This window comes from Neophocaena asiaeorientalis, unplaced genomic scaffold (assembly GCF_003031525.2).
Source record: "Neophocaena asiaeorientalis asiaeorientalis breed wild unplaced genomic scaffold, Neophocaena_asiaeorientalis_V1.1 scaffold461, whole genome shotgun sequence".
Lineage (NCBI taxonomy): Eukaryota > Metazoa > Chordata > Mammalia > Artiodactyla > Phocoenidae > Neophocaena > Neophocaena asiaeorientalis.
This window is the reverse complement of record NW_020173230.1, coordinates 2,960,666-2,975,431: the sequence shown is the minus strand read 5'-3', so window position 1 is coordinate 2,975,431 and position 14,766 is coordinate 2,960,666. Positions and strand designations below refer to the sequence as shown.

The following is a 14,766-nucleotide window of genomic DNA, read 5'->3' as shown; positions in this document are numbered from 1 at the left end:
CAGCATCCAGGGCCACCAAGAACAGGGGCCTCTACACCGTGAACTTCCTGACGCTTCCCAGAAATTTCTGGGTTCTCTCTGCTAATAATTTCACACACCACAGCCCCTGGTAAGAGGGGCTTCCTAAGGACAAGTGCTGCCTCACACAGGCAGCACCAAGAATGAGGTCCCAGTCTCTCCCATCTGGTTAAGAACCAGAGGACAAAGACAGCGCTGGTGCCTTCTGTGGCACCTTCTATACCCCCATCCCCACCCCTCCCCTCACTCCACTTCCCCATAACCAGTCCTGGGAGCCATAAAAAAAAAAAAAAAAAAAAAAAAAAAAAAAAAAACTAAATCAATAACCCAAATAGTGACATAAAGCAGCCAAGGGGCTTCCCTGGTGGCACAGTGGTTGAGAGTCTGCCTGCCAATGCAGGGGACACAGGTTCAATCCCTGGTCCGGGAAGATCCCACACGCTGCAGAGCAACTAAGCCCGTGCGCCACAGCTACTGAGCCTGCGCTCTAGAGCCCGTGCTCTGCAATAAGAGAAGCCACCGCAACGAAGAATAACCCCTGCTCACTGCAACTAGAGAAAGCCTGTGCACAGCAATGAAGACCCAACGCGGCCATAAATAAATAAATTTATATATATATAAAAAGAAACAAGCAGCCAAGAAATGCAAAGACCTGGGGGTGGCAGGAGAATGGGACAAAATCTTTCACCGTCAGGGACCATGAGGGGCAGACAGCGGGAGTAGGAAAAGACACAGAGCATGAGTTCGAGAGACAGGAGACCCATCAGCCTCACCCCCAAAACCCCACAGGACCACACAGGCAGCCTCCTCCTCGCACGAGACCTTTTATTACAACAGCGCTCTGAGGGCTCAGCCCACTGCCCTGCCACAGTCCCTGGGAGCAAGACTGGTCTTCCCTGGAGGACAGGACATGAGCTTTGTTGGGCTCCTCTCTTGGTCCAGGGGGAGCGCCTTTCCTTTCGGTGACGCCCTCTCCGAGGCCAGGTGATGCACGGAAGGCCTTCCTCTCTGCGGACGCCTAGGGTCATACAGTCCATTTCAGGCACCTGCAAGGCAGAGGAAGCCCAGGATGAGCAGAGGGTCCAGGAGGCTGTGGGGGAGGGGGGGGAGGGTGTGGACCCGGGGGGCCCCTCACCTGGTCTCCTGGTGGGTGCCCAAGCAGCGCACAGTACAATACCGGGCGCCACAGCTGACACAGGTGTAGGGGGAGGGGAAGCCGCAGACAGCACAGAAGGGACGCTGGGGCCGGGATGGGGGTCCTGCACAGGCCGTCAGGTAGTTGGGGCCCTCAGCCACACTCAGGTTCTGCAGAGACAAGGGGGCTGGCCCTGTGACCCCTCTGTCCCCTTCCAGGAACACCTGCCGGGGCCAAGGATGTCTGCAGGTGCATCCCTGCCCTGTGGGGTCCTCCCCAGCCAGCTCCTCTCACCTGCTCCTCCAGCAAGGCCTGAAAGTTTTTTCGGAAGCGAAGTTTAAAATGATCACCTCGAGTTTTCTTCTTTTTCTTTCCTAGAGGTCAAGAGCAATGAGTTACTTGGCACATGCCAAGGAAGACACCGGTTCTTTGCTTCACCGTTCCGATCCCCCGTGTCCATTCATCGCCCAGGTGCCCACCTGGGTTCTAAGCCGGCCTCTCTCTACCACCCTTCCCTACCCCCCACTTCTCCAAGCCAAGCCTTCCTCCATCTCCACCCTCCCTATATCTAGAGCTTTGTGTCCGAGCTCAAGGGATCCCAGAGCTCATCGGCTCCAGCTTCTTCATTCTATGGATACATACAGGAAAGGAAACTGAAGCACAGAAAGGGAGAGCAGCTGGCTCGAAGGAGCCAGAGGAGCTCCTGGGTCACCCATCCCCCAGCCTGATGTCCTTACAAACCCTGACCGGGGCAGGCTCTTCCCTCCTCCTGCAGCCTTGTCTCCTGGCACCTGGCCCCCGCTTCCTCCTCCACCCGACTCACCAGTGTCTGCGTCATCGTCAAACTGAGGCAGCCGCTTGCCGAGCTGGGGGAGCCCTGCGTGGGGGTCGTCCTGGAAGTTGTCATTCTCCAAGGCCTCGAGCTGCCTGTTGATGCGGCGTTGCCGGGCCGCCCGGTCCAGCACCCGCCGCTGGCCAGGGTCCTGGGAGCGAACTAGATGGGATGGGGCCAGAAGAGTTACGGGGTCAGAGAAGAGAGAAGCTGGGGCGGCCTTGGCTCTGGGCCATGTGTGGAAGACGTCCAGGGGTTGGGGAGGCACAGCTCTCTGATCTCATCCTAGTCCCCCAGCCCTTGGCCCCTGTATCTTCTCCCAATATATCACCCACTCTGGCTGCTTCCTTCCCAGCTACCTAAGGCTGCCGTTTCAGTCACTCATGCCTGTTTTCTTTTCTTTTCTTTTTAAAAAAATATTTATTTACTTATTCGCCTGCGCTGGGTCTTAGTTGCGGCACACAGGATCTTCATTGTTGCATGTGGGACCTTTAGTTGTGGCATGCGGGATTCTTAGTTGCGGCATGTGAACTCTTAGTTAAGGCATGCAGGATCCAGTTCCCTGACCAGGGAACGAACCTGGGCGCCCTGAACTGGGAGCGTGGACTCTTAGCCACTGGACCACCAGGTAAGTCCCCATTCATGCCTGTTTTCTATCCTTTTGGCCCCAGCCTTTCCTCCCAGTCCCAGACCCAGCCAATGAAATGCCTCCTGGAGACCTCTCACTGCTGGCCGAAATCACACAACCATGCTGACGGAGACCACAGTACACTCGGGGCTTCCAGGCTCCACTGGGACCTTGATGCACTCAGACTTTACACTCAGCAATCTCATTTCCCACCTAAAAGGAAATGAGCCACCATGGAGAAATGCTCATCCATCAGCCTACCCTCAATCATAACTGCATGGGTACCCCCCGTCCCTCCATTCCAAGTGGATGCACCCCCAAGTCCCACTGCTAAACCCAAACCCTTTACCTCTAGCTCAAGTCCTCCCTGACTCTTGCATCTTCAACCCCTCCCACTCAACTGGTACTTTCCCCTCCACAGAAAAACCTGATAAACTCTCACGTGTCTATCCGACTTCATACCTACTCTGCTTTGAGAGCACAGTCCATGGTAAGTTTTATTTCCTTACCTCCCATCCACTCCTAACCAACCCCTGGCAAACCAACTTCCATTCAATGGAAACCACTCACACTCAGGACACCAGTGACCATCTAGGGCCAAATCCAGTGAGTTTGCTTGAGCTCTCCATAGCCTGAGACTGTGTCTATATGTCACATTTTAGTAATTCTTGCAATAGTTCACACGTTTTCATTATTATTATCTTTGTTATGGTGATCTGTGACCAGTGATCTTTGATGTTACTATTGTAAATGTTTTCGGGCATCACAAATTGCGCCCATACAAGACGGCAAACTTGATTGATAAATGTGTGTGTTCTGACTGCTCCAGCAGTCGGCTGTCCCAAGTCTCTCTCCCTGTCCTCGGGCTTCCCGATTCCCTGAGACCCAACAATATTGAAATTAGGCCAATTAATAACCTTACAGTGGCCTCTAAGTGTTCAAGTGAAAGGAAGAGCTACATGTCTCTCACTTTAAATCAAAAGCTAGAAATGATTATGCTTAGTGAGGAAGGCATGTCAGAAGCTGAGACAGGCCAAAAGCTAGGCCTCTTGCACCAAACAGCTAAGTTGTGAATGCAAAGGAAAAGTTCTTGAAGAAAATTAAAAGTGCTAGTTCAGTCAACACCTGAATGACAAGGAAGCAAAACAGCCTTACTGCTCATATGGAGAAAGATTTAGTGGTCTGGACAGAAGACCAAACCAGCCACAACATTCCCTTAATCCAAAGCCTAATAAAGAGCAAGGCCCTAACTCTCTTCAATTCTACAAGGGCTGAGAGAGGTGAGGGCTGAGAGAGGTGAGAAACAAAGTGTGAAGCGAGCAGAGGTTGGTTCATGAGGTTTGAGGAAAGAAGCCAGGGACTTCCCGGGTGGCGCAGTGGTTAAGAATCCACCTGCCAATGCAGGGGACATGGGTTTGATCCCTGGTCCGGGAAGATCCCACATGCCGCGGAGCAACTAAGCTCGTGCGCCGCAACTACTGAGCTTGCGCTCGAGAGCCCGCGAGCCACAACTACTGAGCCTGCGCGCTACAACTACTGAAGCCCGTGTGCCTAGAGCCCATGCTCCGCAACAAGAGAAGCCACCGCAATGAGAAGCCCACACACCGCGATGAAGAGTAGCCCCCAATCGCTGTAACCAGAGAAAGCCCGTGCGCAGCAACAAAGACCCAATGCAGCCAAAAATAAATAAATAAATAAGTAAATTTATTTAAAAAAAATTTTTTTTTAAAATAGGAAAGAAGCTGTCTCCATAATATAAAAGTGCAAGTTGAAGCAGCAAGTGCTGAGGTAGAGGGACTTCGCTGGCGTCCTGTGGCTAAGACTCCACACTCCCAATGCTGGGAGCCTGGGTTCGATCCCTGGTCAGGGAACTAGATCCCACATGCTGCAACTAAGAGTTCGCATGCCGCAATTAAAGACCCGGCACAGCCAAATAAATAAATAAATATATTTTTTAAAAGTGCTCTTGTAGAAGCTACAGTAAGTTATTCAGAAGCTCTAAGGGAATTCCCTGGTGGTCCAGTGGTTAGGACTGTGCGCTTTCACTGCTGTGGGCCCAGGTTCGATCCCTGACTGAGGAACTAAGATCCCGCGAGCTGCGCAGCACGGCCAAAAAAAAAAAAAATTCAGAAGATCTACCTAAGATAATTAATGAAGGTGGCAACACTAAACAACAGACTTCCAATGTAGACAAAACTGCCTTCTATTAGAAGAAGCCATCCAGGACTTTCATAGCTAGAGAGGAGAAGTCAATGCCTGGCTTCAAAGCTTCAAAGGATAGGATGACTCTCTTGTTAGGGGCTAGAGCAGCTAGCTGGTAACTTTAAGTTGAAGCCAACGCTCACTTACCCTTCTGAACATCCTAGGGCCCTTAAGAATTAGGCTAGATCTATTCTGCCTGTGCTCTATAAGTGGAAAAACAAAGCCTGGATGGCAGCACATTTGTTTACAACATAGTTTACCGAATATTTGAAGTCCATTGTTGATACCTACTTCTCAGAAAAAAAAGATACTTTTCAAAATATTACTGCTCATTGACAATGCACCTGCTCACCCAAGAGCTCTAATGGAGATGTACAACAAGATCAATGTTGTTTTCACGCCTGCTAACACAATATCCATTCTGCAGCCCATGGATTAAGGAGTAATTTTGACTTTCAAGTCTTGTTATCTAAGAAATATATTTCATAAGGCTATAGCTGCCATAGGTAATGATTCCTCTGATGGAGCTGGGCAGAGTCAATTGAAAACCTTCTGGAAAGGATTCACCATTCCAGATGACATGAGGAACATTTGTGATTCATGGGAAGAGGTCAAAATGTCAACATTAACAGGAGGTTGGAAGAAGTTGATTCCGACCCTCATGGATGACTTTGAGGGATTCAAGACTTCAGTGGAAGTAACTGCAGATGTGGTGGAAACAGCGAGAGAACTAGAATTAGAAGGGGAGCCTGAAGATGGGACTGAATTGCTGAAATCTCATGATAAAACTCATGGATGAGGAGTTGCTTCTTCTGGATGAGCCAAGAAAGTGTTTTTTTTTTTTTTTTTGCAGTATGCGGGCCTCTCACCGCTGCGGCCTCTCCCGCTGCAGAGCACAGGCTCCGGACGCGCAGGCTCAGCGGCCATGGCTCACGGGCCCAGCCGCTCCGCGGACTAGGGGCACGAACCCATGTCCTCTGCATCGGCAGGCGGACTCTCAACCACTGCACGACCAGGGAAGCCCAAGAAAGATAAGATTTTATCTTGAGATAAAATCTACTCGTGGTGAAGATGTGTGAAGATTGTTGAAACAACAACAAATGATTCACAGTACCACATAACAGGGAACTCCCTGACAGTCCAGTGGTTAGGACTATGAGCTCCCATTGCAGTGGGCCAGGGTTCAATCCCTAGTTGAGGAACTAAGATTCTGCAAGTTGTGTGGGGACAGAAGGAAGGAAGGGAGGGAGGGAGGGAGGAGAAAGAAAGGGAAAGGAAAGGAAACGAAAAAACAAAGACTTTTAAAAAACAGAATATTATATAACTTAGTTGATAAAGCAGTGACAGGCTTGAGAGGATTGATTCCAATTTTGAAAGAAGTTCTACTCTGGGTAAAACGCTATCAAACAGCATTGCAGGCTACAGAGAAAACCTTCACGAAAGGAAGAGTCAATCAATGTGGCAAACGTCACTGCTGTCTTACTTTAAGCAACTGCCACGGCCACCCCAGCCTTCAGTAACCATCACCCTGATCAGTCAGCAGCCATCCACATCGAGGCAAGACCCTCCATCAGCAAAAGAATTACAATGCGCTGAAGTCTCACACGATGGCTAGCATTTCTTAGCAATAAAGTACTTTTAAATTAAGGCATGTACATTTTTAAAAGACATAATGCTAATGCACACTTAACTGACTATAACGTAAAAATAAAAAAGATTTCTTTTGGCCGCGCCGAGCACATGTGGAATCTTAGTTCCCCGACCAGGGATTGAACCCGTGCCCCCTGCAGTGGAAGCGTGGAGTCTTAACTGCCGGATAGCCAGGGAAGTCCCTAAACATAATTTTCTTATGCACTGGGAAATAAAAAAATTTTTGTGACTCACTTTATTGCGATATTTGCTTTATTGCAGTGGTTTAGAACCAAACCTGCATATCTCTGAGATCTGCCTGTACTAAGCTCTTTGCATAAATGGAATCCTTTAATCTTTACGTCAACCTTATGAAATAGGTATCATTATCATCCCCAGTTTACTGGAGTTCAGAGGTTAAGAAACCTGTCCAAAGTTTACACAGCTATTAATAAGCACCTGGGTCAGAATTCAAACCCAGAACTGCCCAGCATCAAAAAAGATCCTCTTGAGCGCTGTACTATACTGCCTCCCTTCCAAGTACCAGGCGGTTCTGGGAATACAACCAGAGCTTACAGTCAGGTGGGGAATATAAATGATCAAATAAACAAGCACAGTACAGGACAGTACATGCTAGGACAGGGAAGTACAAAGTACTACAAAGCACATGACAGAAACACATAACTGGGGCTTGGGGTAGTCAGTCAGGAAGATTTTCCAGAGGAAAGTAAGTCTAGGTTGAGGCCTGACTGATGAATAGAAGTTAGCCTGACTGGGATGGGGGTGGGGTGTCTTAGGCCTTGGTACCAGCATGAGGGAAGGCCTGGATGAAAGACTGTAGTGCCTTCAATAAATTTTTTAAAGTTCTGTATGGCTGGTATATAAAGTATGTGTGTGTGTTGGGGGGGATGGGGATATGAAGTTAGGCAGACCATTAAGAATCTTACCTTTAAGTATCTAAAGGAATTTGGCTTTGGGACTTCCCTGGTGGTCCACTGGTTAAGACTCCGAGCTCCCAATGCAGGGAGCCCGGGTTCGATCCCTGGTCAGGGAACTAGATCCCACATGCATGCTGCAACTAAGAGTTCACATGCCACAACTAACGGGCCCGCCTGCTGCAACTAAGACCCAGCGCAACCAAATAAATTAAAACATTAAAAAAAATAATCAAGGAATTTGGATTTGGGGATTTTATGGTGAGGGTGATGGAGATCCAGTGAGGGGTTTAAAGATGACATGACTGTATTTATTACAAGTCGATCTGGCAGTGTTCTGACCCTCATCTCTTTTTATCTGGATTCCTCAACAGCTTCCTAACTGGCCTTCCAATCTCTGAACCTGCACGACACAACAGAGCAGCCACTAGTCACATGAGGCTACTGAAATTTAGATGTAGATTAATTAAGATGTAATTAATTGGGCTTCCCTGGTGGCGCAGTGGTTGAGAGTCCGCCTGCCAATGCAGGGGATACGGGTTCGTGCCCGGACCCGTGAGCCATGGTCGCTGGGCCTGCGCATCCGGAGCCTGTGCTCCGCAATGGGAGAGGCCACAGCAGTGAGAGGCCCGCGTACCACAAAAAAAAAAAAAAAAAAAATGTAAATTAATTAAATATCAACAAAAAAAAAAAAAAAAAAAAAGATGTAATTAATTAAGATACATAAAATTTTAAATTCAGTTTCTCAATCTTGCCACATTTCAAGCGCTCAATAGCCACACGTGGCTACTGGCTGCCATACTGAATAGTGCTGATTAAGAACATTCCCATCATCCCAGAAATTTCTACTGGACGGCGCAGCTCTAGTCGCTCCAATCCATCCTCCGCATTGAAGCTAAACTCCCTTTCTAAGAGACAAATTTGTCTGGGTCACTCCCCTGCCTTAAAAGACCTTGATGGCTCTCCACCGCCCTCTCCAGAGAGTTCAAACTCTTCGGCAGTGTATACAATGCCTTTCAAGGATACCTTTTCCTAGCCTTCCAGCCTCTCTCCTCTGCAAGCCCCAGAACTGTGAACTTGGCTTCCTAAGCGATTTGCTTTTTCTTGCTCTCCTACCTTCAGGTGCGGTTTCCGCTGCAGGGAAGGAGTCCCCACGCACCTGCACTGAGCGAAACTGTGACTTTCAGGACTCAATCCAAGCGTTTTCCTTCCCTCCAGTCCCCTCCTTCCCAGAAGCTGGGTTGGATGCCACTCCTCCCCGAGCCCAGGCACTCTGCATCCCTCTACCATAGCACGTATCACTCTGAAATGCAGTGGTAAGTCTGCGCGTCTGCCCAGCTCCCGGAAAGCCAGTTCTTGGATGCTAAGGATCTTTTTTTCTTTCTCCATCCCCAGGGCCCGGCCTGCAGCAAGCATGAATAAAACGTGAACGGATGGTTTGGGGGTCTGCCCCGACGTCAGGACCCGAGGTCCTGGGTAGGGATTTAAGACTAATAACTGGTTGAGGGAATCCTAGGCCAGGTTCGATTTTAGAGGAGGATAGGGGGCCAACAGCCAGGGGCTCACATACCCGAAGTTTTCTTCTCCACCATTTTCACAACACAGCCGCCAGCTGAGCCTACTGCGCACGCGTTCTAAATCACGCGCTGTGATAGGGTCATCACGACTTCCTGTGGCGCGTGCCCCTACGCGTGCGCAGTGTAATCCACCGCTTTGACTACGTAATGTTCCCTTAGAGACCAGAAAGCTTTCCGCCATATTTTATACGGGCAAAACTACTTCCGACCTCGGTGTAGTTGTGTATTTTGCGGGACCCTCGAAATGGGTCATTTTAAAGGGGTGTTGCCAGTGATCTTTCAAGAAACGTCATTTTCCTTTGGTCCGTCTGAAGATACAGTCATCACAAAGGCATCCCATGGAGCTTCTCCCCTGGGCAGTGAAGATGATGGGCCGGAGTACCAAAGAACTTGGCTTCAGTGGGCAATCCCAGAGGTCCCCGGTGACCCTCTGCCAAAACCTCACCCCCCAGATCCCTTGGGGCCACAGATTCCTCGGCCTTCTCCCTCCCTGCCGTCAAACCCGCTCCGCGCGTCCCCATCGCCTCTTTCTGGGTCTTCCACCCGGCTGCCCGAGGCAGGGTTGTGGCAAAGACCCACCTCCGCATTCCGCCGGACCCGCAAGGGGTCACTTCCCCTCTCCGCGTTTCACCTTCCTGAAGTGTTAGGCTGGCTGTGGGCCGGGCTGGCTCTAAAAGTCCTCGGCTCGGGATCGCCAGCCCTAGTCCCCGCCCCTCCCCCGCCTCCGGGTTGGGCGCCCCCTCCCGCTCGTTCAGTTCTGCCCACCGCCCGGAACAATCCTCGCCTTGTCTAAGGCCCGGCATCTCGAGTTTTCTGTAACCTCCGGGTACGCTTTTTTTTTTCCCCCGGGGCGGAGCCCCAAGCCGGCTCCTCCTAGCTGCGGGCCGCACAGCAGCCCCCGTCCTTTTTCCCAGAGCCTCTCTCCGGAGTTGGGGTCCAGGCGCACAGCCAGAGCCCGGTGCGGGCTTGTGTGCCCCTCGGCCAGCTCCCCGTCATGGCCTCGGGCCCGGGACTCCGGCTCCTGCTGCTACTGTTGCTACTGCTGTCGCCGCCTCCTGAGGCCTCGGCTTCAAATCGTCCCCGGGGCAGCGACCCTGTCAACCCAGGTGAGAACCCGGGGAGGGGCGAGTGGCGCCAGGCTGACCCCGGGGAGAGGGTCGAGGCGGGCCTCTCCCACGCCCAGCGGGCTCTCTAGGGCCGAATCACACGGCCCCTCGCCCACTCCTCGCTCTGAACTGTTTCCACCCTCCCCATGGGAACTGACCCCGAATTTCTGGGTGTTACTCCCATTCGGCTTTCACTGGGGTCAAGTTTCCCTGGGTTGGAAGAGTTTAAGAGGGAATGCGGAAAAGAGGGGAGGAACCGGAGCAGAGTCAGAGGGAGGGAAAGGGGGCCTGCGGTGAGTGGAGCTTGCCGGGCAGCGAGCTGGGCGAGTGGGTCCTGAGTGTCAATTCCTGGCTGGTGACAGAGAAGCTGCTGGTGATCACCGTGGCCACAGGCGAGACAGAAGGATACCGGCGTTTCCTGCGGTCAGCGGAGTTTTTCAACTACACTGTGCGGGTGAGGAGAGAAACACTCTCATGGCCTCTAGAAGGGGTGGGGGTGGGGTCTAGCCTAGGAGTGGGCTGAGGGCTGGATGCCTGGGACCCCACGGTGAGCCTGGTCAGGAGGGTGGGACCACCTGGCCGCCTGAGCCCCTCCCTGGCATTCTGGGTCTCCTCCACAGACCCTGGGCCTGGGACAGGAGTGGCGAGGGGGCGATGTAGCCCGAACGGTTGGTGGAGGACAGAAGGTCAGGTGGCTGAAGAAGGAAATGGAGAAATATGCAGACAGGGAGGATATGGTCATCATGTTTGTGGACAGGTAAAGGGGCTGGGGCTGGGGAGAAAGAAGAGGGGTGGACAGAAAGAGGGGGTGAGGAGACTGAGGTTCCTAGTGGCTGTCCTGCTCATCCTACCCTTCCTCCCCCAGCTATGACGTGATTCTGGCCGGCAGCCCCTCGGAGCTGCTGAAGAAGTTTGTCCAGAGTGGCAGCCGTCTGCTCTTCTCTGCAGAGGGCTTCTGCTGGCCCGAGTGGGGGCTGGCGGAGCAGTACCCTGAGGTGGGCACGGGGAAGCGCTTCCTCAACTCTGGTGGTGAGTGGCAGAGTGTCCAAAAGTGGTGGGGCATGGAGTGTTCCAGGTGCCTGAGGGCTGGAGAGGGAGTGGGGACAGGTCCTGGGACCCTGGGAATCTTGGAGTCAGCACCTCCCCTCCCCCCACCCAGGATTCATTGGCTTCGCCCCTGCTATCCACCAAATTGTCCGCCAGTGGAAGTACAAAGATGACGATGACGATCAGCTGTTCTACACTCGGCTCTACCTGGACCCAGGACTGAGGGTAGGGAGGGGCAGAAGAGGGGGCCCGACTTGAAGCTCTGGAGGTGGCAGGCCTCTCAGGCTGAATGCGAGGGAAGGGGTAAAGAGGCTTCTTGAAAGACATAAAGAGAAAAGAGTGGGAAATGGTGTCCCACCGCCTCTTTAATTACCTGCCCCATCTCATCCCATCCAGGAGAAACTCAGCCTTAATCTGGATCATAAATCGCAGATCTTTCAGAACCTCAACGGGGCTTTAGGTGAGGAAAAGGCAATCTGAAGGGGTGATGGGAGGCTGCTGGGGGTCCTGAATGTGGGAGAAGCTCCTGGTAGAACTGGGGTGACCTTCGACTCACCTCGATGTTAACTTCATCAAACGTCGGGACGGCTGATAGGTGCACCGCGCTAATAGCAGCAGCAGCAGTGGTCGCGCCTGACGTCTGTCTGACACTACGTGGCGGGGCTCTGGGCCAGGGCTTTATGGTCGCGCCTGACGTCTGTCTGACACTACGTGGCGGGGCTCTGGGCCAGGGCTTTATGGTCGCGCCTGACGTCTGTCTGACACTACGTGGCGGGGCTCTGGGCCAGGGCTTTACTTCTGTAATTTCATTTAACACAACAGTTCTACAAAGGGCAGGTCTGTGGTTATCCACCTGTTACAGATGGGGAAACTGCCTCTTTGAGGGGCCAGTGGCTTGCCCAGGTCGCACAGGTAGTAAGTGGTGGGGTGCCCCAGGGTGACAGCAGCCTGGTCAGTGCCCTCAGAGAGAGAAGGTGTCCCATCCCTGCCCCATGGGTCACAGTCCTTCATCCTCTAGAGAAGCTGGGCAGCCCCCGCCCCCCCATATTTAGAAGCACGTGCTGTTTGGCAGCTTTGGGGGAAAGGGAGTCTGAAGCCTGGCCTTTCTTCCCCAGATGAGGTGGTCTTAAAGTTTGGTCGGAATCGCGTGCGAATCCGGAATGTGGCCTATGACACACTCCCTGTTGTGGTCCATGGGAACGGCCCCACTAAGGTGCCCCAGTTGCTTATACCCTCAGCCCCAGCCCCAGTCAGTCCTGCCCGCACAGCCCCTGCCCCAGACCTCGCCCCAGCCCCCAGGTTCCTCCAGCCCTTCCAAGTAGTGAGTCCTCCCCAACCCCAGAAGCACAGGTGCTGGGAGGGTTTCTCAGTGGCCACCACTCCCCATCCTGCCCTGTCCCCTCCCTGTCTGCCCCACCTCCCTCACCTCTGGCCCTGGACTCATCAGCCTCAGCCTCTCACCGTCTCTCCCAACAGCTCCAGCTGAATTACCTGGGAAACTACGTCCCCAATGGCTGGACTCCTGAGGGAGGCTGTGGGTTCTGTGACCAGGACCGGAGGCCACTCCCGGGGGGGCAGGTGAGGAGGGGGTGCCAGCGTGGGTGGGAGAGCGCTTGGAAGCAGGAGGTGCAGGGAGGGCATTCCAGGCAGCAGTGGGTGGGGGCAAAGCCCCTGGAGACCCGCAAACCTGCCAGGGTTGTGGAGGACAGACTGGCGGGCTTTCCTCTGAGCCCCATCACGTTGTATCTTCCAGACTCCCCCCCGGGTGCTTCTGGCAGTGTTTGTGGAACAACCTACCCCATTCCTGCCCCGCTTCCTCCAGCGGCTGCTGCTCCTGGACTATCCGCCCGACAGGGTCACCCTCTTCCTGCACAACAACGTGAGACACCCCGACTGACAGACTCTCCCTCCCAAGGGACCCCGCCCCTGCCCTCATCAGAACTCCCACTCCTGCTCCTGGTAGAACTGGGGTGACCTTCGACTCACCTCGATGTTAACTTCATCAAACGTCGGGACGGCTGATAGGTGCACCGCGCTAATAGCAGCAGCAGCAGTGGTCGCGCCTGACGTCTGTCTGTCACTACGTGGCGGGGCTCTGGGCCAGGGCTTTATGGTCGCGCCTGACGTCTGTCTGACACTACGTGGCGGGGCTCTGGGCCAGGGCTTTACTTCTGTAATTTCATTTAACACAACAGTTCTACAAAGGGCAGGTCTGTGGTTATCCACCTGTTACAGATGGGGAAACTGCCTCTTTGAGGGGCCAGTGGCTTGCCCAGGTCGCACAGGTAGTAAGTGGTGGGGTGCCCCAGGGTGACAGCAGCCTGGTCAGTGCCCTCAGAGAGAGAAGGTGTCCCATCCCTGCCCCATGGGTCACAGTCCTTCATCCTCTAGAGAAGCTGGGCAGCCCCCGCCCCCCCATATTTAGAAGCACGTGCTGTTTGGCAGCTTTGGGGGAAAGGGAGTCTGAAGCCTGGCCTTTCTTCCCCAGATGAGGTGGTCTTAAAGTTTGGTCGGAATCGCGTGCGAATCCGGAATGTGGCCTATGACACACTCCCTGTTGTGGTCCATGGGAACGGCCCCACTAAGGTGCCCCAGTTGCTTATACCCTCAGCCCCAGCCCCAGTCAGTCCTGCCCGCACAGCCCCTGCCCCAGACCTCGCCCCAGCCCCCAGGTTCCTCCAGCCCTTCCAAGTAGTGAGTCCTCCCCAACCCCAGAAGCACAGGTGCTGGGAGGGTTTCTCAGTGGCCACCACTCCCCATCCTGCCCTGTCCCCTCCCTGTCTGCCCCACCTCCCTCACCTCTGGCCCTGGACTCATCAGCCTCAGCCTCTCACCGTCTCTCCCAACAGCTCCAGCTGAATTACCTGGGAAACTACGTCCCCAATGGCTGGACTCCTGAGGGAGGCTGTGGGTTCTGTGACCAGGACCGGAGGCCACTCCCGGGGGGGCAGGTGAGGAGGGGGTGCCAGCGTGGGTGGGAGAGCGCTTGGAAGCAGGAGGTGCAGGGAGGGCATTCCAGGCAGCAGTGGGTGGGGGCAAAGCCCCTGGAGACCCGCAAACCTGCCAGGGTTGTGGAGGACAGACTGGCGGGCTTTCCTCTGAGCCCCATCACGTTGTATCTTCCAGACTCCCCCCCGGGTGCTTCTGGCAGTGTTTGTGGAACAACCTACCCCATTCCTGCCCCGCTTCCTCCAGCGGCTGCTGCTCCTGGACTATCCGCCCGACAGGGTCACCCTCTTCCTGCACAACAACGTGAGACACCCCGACTGACAGACTCTCCCTCCCAAGGGACCCCGCCCCTGCCCTCATCAGAACTCCCACTCCCTATATCCCAGACTCCTTCCTGCACCCTTTTTGCTCACCTCCTTCCCCGCTCCTGTCCCTCAGGCACCATCTTTTCTGCCCTCTCGGTCTCCCCATCTCCCCCTTCTCCCCCCGCCATCTCCAGGAGGTGTACCACGAGCCCCACATTGCTGACTCCTGGCCCCAGCTGCAGGACCACTTCTCAGCTGTGAAGCTGGTGGGGCCCGAGGAGGGCCTGACGCCAGGCGAGGCCAGGGACATGGCCATGTGAGTGAGCCTTGGGCGGGTGTTGGGGGGGGCGGTGAAAGCAGTGGGGGAGGGGCTGCCACCCACTGCAAGCCCCCTTCCCTCTCC

The 14,766-nt window shown here is 53.9% G+C and overlaps 2 protein-coding genes across 2 annotated transcripts in view; one reads left to right on the top strand and one right to left on the bottom strand.

The window, feature by feature from the left end:
- Positions 1 to 826: 826 nt before the first annotated feature.
- Positions 827 to 9,069, bottom strand: ZNHIT1 (zinc finger HIT-type containing 1). Its single transcript, XM_024745383.1, has 5 exons — positions 8,950 to 9,069; positions 1,977 to 2,147; positions 1,448 to 1,527; positions 1,154 to 1,323; positions 827 to 1,064 (listed from the first exon to the last, which is right to left on the bottom strand). The coding sequence occupies exons 1-5, from the start codon at positions 8,969 to 8,971 to the stop codon at positions 1,043 to 1,045; spliced, it is 465 nt and encodes a 154-aa protein (XP_024601151.1). The 5' UTR covers positions 8,972 to 9,069; the 3' UTR covers positions 827 to 1,042.
- A 459-nt stretch (positions 9,070 to 9,528) lies between these two features.
- PLOD3 (procollagen-lysine,2-oxoglutarate 5-dioxygenase 3) overlaps positions 9,529 to 14,766 on the top strand; it is a 9,790-nt gene continuing 4,552 nt past the window's right edge. Inside the window, exons 1-10 of the mRNA XM_024745382.1 lie at positions 9,529 to 10,062; positions 10,425 to 10,516; positions 10,683 to 10,819; positions 10,928 to 11,091; positions 11,222 to 11,334; positions 11,506 to 11,569; positions 12,225 to 12,322; positions 12,586 to 12,687; positions 12,863 to 12,988; positions 14,558 to 14,679. Coding sequence (XP_024601150.1) covers positions 9,951 to 10,062; positions 10,425 to 10,516; positions 10,683 to 10,819; positions 10,928 to 11,091; positions 11,222 to 11,334; positions 11,506 to 11,569; positions 12,225 to 12,322; positions 12,586 to 12,687; positions 12,863 to 12,988; positions 14,558 to 14,679 — 1,130 coding nt within the window. The 5' untranslated portion in view covers positions 9,529 to 9,950. The remainder of the gene's footprint in view (positions 10,063 to 10,424; positions 10,517 to 10,682; positions 10,820 to 10,927; positions 11,092 to 11,221; positions 11,335 to 11,505; positions 11,570 to 12,224; positions 12,323 to 12,585; positions 12,688 to 12,862; positions 12,989 to 14,557; positions 14,680 to 14,766) is intronic.

Bases quoted from the DNA above. Each gene is read 5' to 3' on its own strand.
- ZNHIT1 (XM_024745383.1), bottom strand. From the start codon at position 8,971: ATGGTGGAGAAGAAAACTTCGG. The intron at 1,324-1,447 runs GTGAGAGGAGCT...TTGTCTCTGCAG, and splicing joins AGGCCTTGCTGGAGGAGCAG to AACCTGAGTGTGGCTGAGGG. The intron at 1,065-1,153 runs GTGAGGGGCCCC...TCTGCCTTGCAG, and splicing joins GGCACCCACCAGGAGACCAG to GTGCCTGAAATGGACTGTAT.